The 7,929-nt window shown below is 35.4% G+C and overlaps 1 protein-coding gene and 1 non-coding gene across 2 annotated transcripts in view; one reads left to right on the forward strand and one right to left on the reverse strand.

The window, feature by feature from the left end:
* IFT56 (intraflagellar transport 56) overlaps nt 1-7,143 on the forward strand; it is a 32,971-nt gene extending 25,828 nt beyond the window's left edge. The window contains exons 12-17 of the mRNA XM_007466604.1: nt 1-10; nt 236-319; nt 1,246-1,315; nt 2,096-2,202; nt 5,402-5,535; nt 7,032-7,143. The exon at nt 1-10 is cut by the window's left edge and continues 73 nt beyond it. Coding sequence (XP_007466666.1) covers nt 1-10; nt 236-319; nt 1,246-1,315; nt 2,096-2,202; nt 5,402-5,535; nt 7,032-7,143 — 517 coding nt within the window. The remainder of the gene's footprint in view (nt 11-235; nt 320-1,245; nt 1,316-2,095; nt 2,203-5,401; nt 5,536-7,031) is intronic.
* TRNAE-UUC (transfer RNA glutamic acid (anticodon UUC)) lies at nt 6,151-6,222 on the reverse strand. Its single transcript has one exon. It is a non-coding gene; the product is annotated as a tRNA-Glu (tRNA).
* Nucleotides 7,144-7,929: the final 786 nt, after the last annotated feature.

Here is a 7,929-nt window from a genome sequence, read left to right on the forward strand (position 1 = left end):
CTCGTTTAAGGTCAGTGTAGAATTTTCTAGATGACTTTGTATACAAAATACTGTATATAGTATGTCACAGATAAGATACTTTTAGAGTATCTTTTACTACCACCCTTTTACTGTGGTGGTAGTTGTGGCATCAGCTAATTCCTTAAGATTATTTTTGTGTTTATCTGGTATGACTGATGTTTTCATATTTTATATGTTAATGCTCAGTGTGACCTGTTCTTGGGATGTTTTTCAGAGTTACTTCTATAATGATGACATCTTTAACTTCAATTATGCCCAAGCCAAAGCTGCAACTGGCAATACCAGTGAGGGTGAAGAGGTGGGTACCTGCTTTTGAAGGCGTTTGAATAATTCTATCTAAAAACATTGTTATCTTTTTCTCAAAAAGTTTAAAGGTAAAGGATTATTAAAAGTTCTATTGTTCTTAGGTTATCTTAAAAAGTACAATATAAATAGATATATAGATTTTATAACCACATTCATGTTTTCCTTTTTTGGATAAATTTTATAAAAACATAACATACATGGAGAAAAGTATACAAATCAAAGTACACAGCTTGATGAACTTTTATAGTGAACATACCCAAATAGTCAGTACCCAGATCATGAAATAGAATATTATCATAACCCTGGGAATGCACCCATCTCCTTTTTGAGTCGATCTCTTTCCCACAAGGCTAACCACTATCTTGACTTCTAACTCCATAGGTTATCTGAATGATTCAAAATAATTCAATTGAATTATTTAATTCAATTTTGTTATTATTCAACAAATTACTCAACTCATTATTATTCAAATTCTAAGTATTTTCTAATTTCCATTATGTTTAGAAATGATCTTTTTATTATCTTTGACGATGAGTTATTCTAAAACATGTTTCATGATTTTCAAGTATGTATGTTACCCTTTCCAGGTTATTTTATTTTGATTTCTAACTGAACTGTATTGTGGTCATAGAGTGTGGTCTGTATAACACCAGTCCTTTAAAATATGTTGAGACTTGCTTTATTGCCCAGTAGCATGTGCAGTTGTTAATTATTCTGTTCAAATCTCATGTTACCTTGTGATATCAATAACTGAGAGAAGTGTTTTAAAATCAGCACAAAAATTGTCCTTTACTTTTCTCAGTGGCCTGTATAGAATTTGGTCATTTGTAACGCTCATCAATGTAAGGCAAAAGCTGCTATGGGTATTTTTAATGTAAAAGCATCTTCATGTTTATTCCCTTTTTCCTCCTCTTACAGATTTTCCTTTTAATCCAAAGTGAGAAGATGAAAAATGACTACATTTACCTCAGTTGGCTAGCTCGGTGCTGTGAGTCTTCTTTTAAATGTTATAGAGGGATGCTTTTATTGAGTGTTTTCTAATTTTGTTTTGTAGAATGAGTAAGCTCTGAGATTAAGTGTTGTTAATGCTACTCAGTAAGGATGGCCACGTACATGTGTTATGTATGTTTACCCTGTGATTAGTTCTGCCATATGACGTTGACGTAGCATAAACAGTCCTAAAAGATGCCAAGTTCTTCCTTTAGCCTAGTAAAGCTTCCAGAGTCTGAGTTTACATTGTTTTTTGTTAAATGATATTGTTATGCTAATTTTACCTTTTCACTTTGGTGCAGGCCTGAAAAGTGATAAAATGTCAAAAACATAATTTGTGTGTACTATATAGCCTATCGTCTCTGTCTGTCTGTCTCTCTCTTGCTCCTTTTTTTTCACTTGGTTTTAAAATGTTCACTGAGTTTTTGAAGTCATGAGAAAATTTTAAAAATTAGATTTCTAAGTGAGGCTGGAACTGTATGAGTGGGATTGAATGAATGATAGGTGACTTTTCAGCAGATGAGCAAAGTAGGAGCTACTGGAAGTCAACCCAATCTAAAAAGATATAACTATGTAAAGCCTAACTTAAGTATATTAAGTATGGTAGAGTTCTGATGGGGAAACCAGCTTAATGCCGACATTGTAAGCTTTCCCATGTAAGAGCTGCTTATCATTACTTTGTGTATTTGTAACATAGAACCAAATCCATAGACTAGCAAGATGCAGAAGTGTATTTCTTGTACATTTAAAAAGCATAAATCTTTGTTTCTCTTTGTAGACATTATGAATAAGAAACCAAGACTAGCCTGGGAACTTTATCTCAAGATGGAAACCTCTGGCGAGTCCTTCAGCCTCTTACAGCTCATTGCTAATGACTGCTACAAGGTGCGTCTGAGTGAGACCTAAGGGGAAAGTGAAGATCAGTATCACATTGCTGCATTGACTAAACATTAGGGGAAAGTGTCCTAGAGATTAAATGGCTATAGGTGAGAGGATTCGCATCGTGATATCAGAAATGTCATCCCTTTTATGAATGAACTGAACTCAGAGATAGGCAGCATTTCAGGGTTTTATATGTACATAAAACATGTATACATATAAATGAAATATGAAATAATGTGTATGAAATAGTGGTTTAGAGAGGAGGTTTTAGATTTCTAAAGGCTATGAATCTTTAGGTACCATGCAGATAGAGATATTCATCTGGTAATTGGAAGTTTCGTTCTGAAGCTCAAGAATGATGTCCTCTGACATCGAGAGACAAATCTGGAGAAATCATCACCACTTCAATAGTAACTGAAGCCCTGAAAAAAGTGAGATTACCAATAAGGGAGTAAAGTAAGAAGAGTAAGAGAGTTGCAAACCAAACCTTTGGGAAAACCATGGTGCAAATAGTGGACAGGAAAGACAAAGGAACTAGAAAAAGAGAATAAAAAAGCAGTCAGATTTAATAAAGGACGAACTCTGTGTGTGTGCGCGTGTGTGTGCGTGTGCGTGCGTGTGTGTGTGTGTGTGTGTGTGTGTGTGTAGGGAGTTGGAAAGGCAGGGAAGAGGGAGGAGTTTGGAGCCCTATCCTATACATTAAAAGCTTTTTAAAAAGTTAGCCTCAAATTCTGGAAACTCCTATTTTGGGAATATTTCTTCCGGTCCAAGAGACAGGAAAATGTCAGGTAAAGAGAGTCTAGTATCAAATTAATCAATAATAGCTCATTGCAAAGTGAATCATTACATTATAAAGTGAATCACCATCAGTGGAAGAGGATTTAAAACATAGGAAACTTGAAAATGTTTAATAGAACTTGGTGGATGGCAATGATATTAAGTGAGTTAGGGAAGGCAATGGAAAATAAAACACTAAAAGACAGGAATTTAGTTCAATTTTAGATGTATTAAATCTGAAGTGTGTTTGGGGCTCCCAGGTAGAGATATTACATGTGTGAAATTATCAGGGTGAGCCTGGAGCTCAGGTATTCATGTGACAGGCTTGGACTAGAGATGTAGCTTTAGAAGTTAACAGTAGTTAATGGTGGTGGTGGTAGTAGCAGCAGCAGTAGCAGTAGTAGCAGTGGAGTATGGGAGAGAATGAGATTAACCAGTGAATGGGGTGAGGAACCACATGGAACACCACTATTTAAGGGATAGAAATAGAAAGAAGAGTCAGTGAAAGAGACAGAGGATGAAGATTAACAGAAGGAAAAGAAAAGAACCAGGAGAGAGAAAAAAAAAGTGTTTTTCATTACTCTTTTTCTTGTTCCTATTTTATCAAATGCCAAGGAAGCAAAATGTCAAATCTGCAACTAGAGAGAATTGCAAGAGGCCTGAGAAAGCACTGCTAGGTACAGAAGAGAATTGGATTAGGAAGCAGATTCAATGAGAATAACGTAGACCACAATCTTAAAAAACTGATGTGTGATTTCATATATATATAACATTCTTGAAATGACAAAATTATAGAGATGTAGAAAAAATTGGTGATTGCCAGAGGTTAGGGGTGGTCAGCCGGGAGGAGACTGCAGCTGTGCGGCGATGGAATAGATCTGTATCTTGATAGGGGTGGTGGTTGCATGAACCTACACATTTGACTAAATGACAGAACTGTGCATACACATTGTAGTGATATCAGTTTACTGGGTTTGATATTGTGATATTGTACTATAGTTGTATAAGCTATAATGGGGGAAATTGGTTGAAAGGGACATGGGACCACTCTGTACTATCTTTGTGACTTCCTGTAAATTTATAATTATTTTAAAATAAAAAGGCTTTAAAAAATGAACCAACTAGAGCTCTATCCAGCAATATAGATGGGTTGTAAAAACATATACAAGACACAAAAGAATATTTACAGCTCTATTTCATATAGCTAACATACTAAGAGGCAACACTCAATTATATTGTCTAAAGATGTTTACATAGCTGATAAAACTATAAAGAAGGTGAAAGAACTGATGACCATAAAAGTCAGACTACTAGTTACCGAAAATAGGGAAAGGGAGGGTTGTAGTGTGGAAGTGACACACAGAGCTCCTGTTTTGCTGTCAATGTTTCATTTCTTGACCTGGGTGGTAGTTACACTTATATTGACATTATAGTCATTAAACTGTACATGTATGTTTCCCACACCACTTGGTGTGTTTCTTTACCAAAAAAACTTTTTTTAGGAGAACACAGGAAGAAGGATTAACCTTGAAAAGGAATAAGAACACTTCTTTCTGAGAGATACGCAGAAACGAGGGAAGGAGTAATGAAGGTCCAAGTATAATTTGAACTGAAGGAAGGAGAGTTGTGTCTTCCCTATGAAGTATAGGAAAAAGCTAAGCTAAGATGCAGTAGACATCTTAAGGAAATTGGCAAAGGTGTAAAACAACAGTTCACAGGAAAGGAAAGGTAACGAAACCACACTGAGTAAGGAGGATTGCCAAGCAATTTGAAGACTTCAGTGAACACTATACATTTACGATTGCCAATCAGGAAACCTCATCTAAGCAAAATTTAATGATAGCATACTCTACAAGGCCAAGGAAATGTGTAGTATATTTGGGAAAGAAGTTTGTCAAAATGAATTAAATGTTTAAAAGACTTGCTGTTTAAAGTGGGAGTCAGTGTACATCTGGGCATTCTGAGACTTTAGGGACAAGGTCAGGGAAAGACCATCCTCTTGGGTTGAATAGGATCAAATTAGTGTAAAATGAATGATAGTAGCCATCTACAGAATGTATTGAGGAAACTTGAAAAATAACCAGTTCAGATCACAGTCATCAGAGTTTATCCTCAAGATTAGAATATGATTAGAAGAAATGACAAATATGTTGATTACAGTGTAACTTGACCATATGTAGGAGAAATGTTATATTGTTGAAAACTTAATGAAGGGAAGGGGGTTTAAATTGAACCCATGTACACAAACTGATTTTCCTTCTTGTTTTAATAAGGAATTGAAATTTATCTAATTTGCTAATTGCAAATGTTGTCATTACCCATGCACTTGTTTTATGAAATTATGTTTCATGGTATCTTTACATTTAGTTTCATTCTGTGTGATCCTTTGACTATAAGTATTACCACAGTACTTTCTTTTATTTAGATGGGCCAGTTTTACTATTCAGCCAAAGCATTTGATGTCTTAGAGAGGCTGGATCCCAACCCTGAATATTGGGAAGGCAAGAGGGGGGCCTGTGTAGGCATATTCCAGATGATCTTAGCTGGGAGAGAACCCAAGTAAGTAGACAAACAATAGACACTACCTCTATGCATTTGCTGCTTCCTGGGGGATGAGAATTGCTTTCTTGGATCATGTCTTCTGAAAACTAAAAATTATTTTGATGAATAAAAGGTTAAGTTTTATATTTCTATCTGACCTTTTTCCTCCAGAATTTTTATTTTATAGAATCAGATCATTCTAAACTATGTATAATGGGGACATTGAGTATACTACAGCTCTCAAGTATAAGAGCAAGATATATACTTGGCTCCAAATGAATTGTCATTTTCATACGATGTCTTTTTCAATCTCTTCTTCTTTTTTCTTTGCCTTTTGGCTTTTTTCTTGTGTCTCTTAGTTTAGTCCTCAAAGAATTAGAAATGGAGTGAGTGTGGTTAATAATTCTTTTTTTTTTCTTTTGCCTTCTCATATTCCAGGAAATACTGAGACATTAAGACTACATAAAATTAAGTGGCGTATAGCTCCATTTGTTAAAGTTAAACTACTTAAAACTAAATTCAGTTTTTTGAAAATAATTTTGTGGAATGTATTTGTTACTGATGTATAAATAGAAGATATGACTCTTTTTTTTTTTTTTTTTGGCCGCTCTATGCAGCTTGTGGCATCTTAGTTCCCCCGACCAGGGATTGAACCTGGGCCCCAGCAGTGAAAGTGCTGAGTCCTAACCACTGGACCATCAGGGAATTCCCATGACTATTTTATAAGTAAATAATCTATCAAAAATTACTTCCTGCCTTGTATCTACTTCCACTCCTAAATAAAAGTTGAAAAGAATTTGGGTAGTTGAAAGAAGATACTTGAGGGAAAACGTAGAAAACATGAGAGAACTCTTACGGAAGAGGGTCAATTGACAGTCATCTATAGATTTGATGAGGTAATAGGGAAGTTTTAGTCTGCATTACTTAAAGCATGAGTTTAAATTTTAATTAAATTTAAGTTACTTAAAATATAAATACTGACATTTGCCAAATCTTGGTCATTAACTTTCCTCTCTTCCATATTTATTAATATATTATTTTTCTTGAAGAAATAATCTATGCCTGGCTTTGTAAAATTTTGCAGATATGGCAATGACACCCAGTTTCAGGTGATTACCACCTTAAACAAAGGAGAAATCTGGGGCTCAGACAAGTTAAGTCACTTGTTAGCACAGAGCTAGAATTTGAACCCAACTCTTTGAACCCAGCTCCTTGATATAACCTTCTACTCTGTCATGCAGAATAAGCATAGAAATGGAAATATTTATGCCATATGAAGACAAAAAATAGCATGTATATAGATAGTAGAAGGAAAACTTGGATTGGTGAGAAGGATTTCACAGAATTTCCATTTTACTATGGCATCAAAAGAATAGAAGGCTAGGAAGTTTGTAATTGGTTTTTGAATGCACCGTATGCACATATCAGAAGGATATGAAGAAGAGTCACACGTTAACTTGTTAATTTGCATATTCTTTACTGAAACACTTTGTCCTTTCAAATCTTTTCCTCAGAGAGACCCTTCGAGAAGTGCTCCATTTACTGAGAAGCACGGGTAACACCCAAGTAGAGTACATCATCCGGATCATGAAGAAATGGGCCAAAGAAAACAGAGTGCCTGTCTAAAATAGTTCCGGAGTCCTAAGGAACCAGTCACCACATTGACATAAAATTGGAAATCATTCTCCTCAAGTTTATGTAAGATGCGGGGCTCTGTTTTATTGACACTTCCTTCCTTGCTCTTCGAGCCTCAAGATTAGTGACTGGCTTGCTTAGACTGAACCTCCTGGCTGAGCTAAGAGCCATAATTTGTGCTGTGGCTCCTGTATGATCCGACGAGCAATAAGACTTTGGACTTGTCTGGTGCCTTTCTTCTAAAATTACTCAGAGTCCTCTTATGTGATTTACTGACTTTAAGGAGAATGGCATAACTTTTTTTACATATTAGCATTCCATGGCATTTTCTCCAAGCTGCAATTACAAATGCCTTTAATGCTCAAAGGTCACCATCATTCTGTCATCTTAATTTTAGCCATCTATGTACATTATCCTGTTTTACTGGGAAATTCCATAAAAAGTTTAATAGTGCAGCTCTGAATCTTGGGAGAGCAGAGGTTATAAATAGCTACATGATTCTAAGAATGGCAGTAAGATCCTTTATCAGACTGTCCAGTCATTAATAGATAATAGGCTTATGGGATTACTCTTTCAGTAGTTGAATTCTTGATGATGATAACACAGTTGCAGTGGAGTAACCTGAATATTGCAGTTTTCTTAAAGGTGAGTACTATGAAAAAATCTGTGTGGTACATTTTAAGGTATTCAGGAAACAGTATACAAATTTCATCAGGCACTTCCCCACTGTAATTTAGGTAACATAACAGGTTAGGTTTTTCTTCATATGTCCTGCTG

The sequence above is a fragment of the Lipotes vexillifer genome, unplaced genomic scaffold (assembly GCF_000442215.2).
Source record: "Lipotes vexillifer unplaced genomic scaffold, Lipotes_vexillifer_v1.1 scaffold71, whole genome shotgun sequence".
NCBI lineage: Eukaryota > Metazoa > Chordata > Mammalia > Artiodactyla > Lipotidae > Lipotes > Lipotes vexillifer.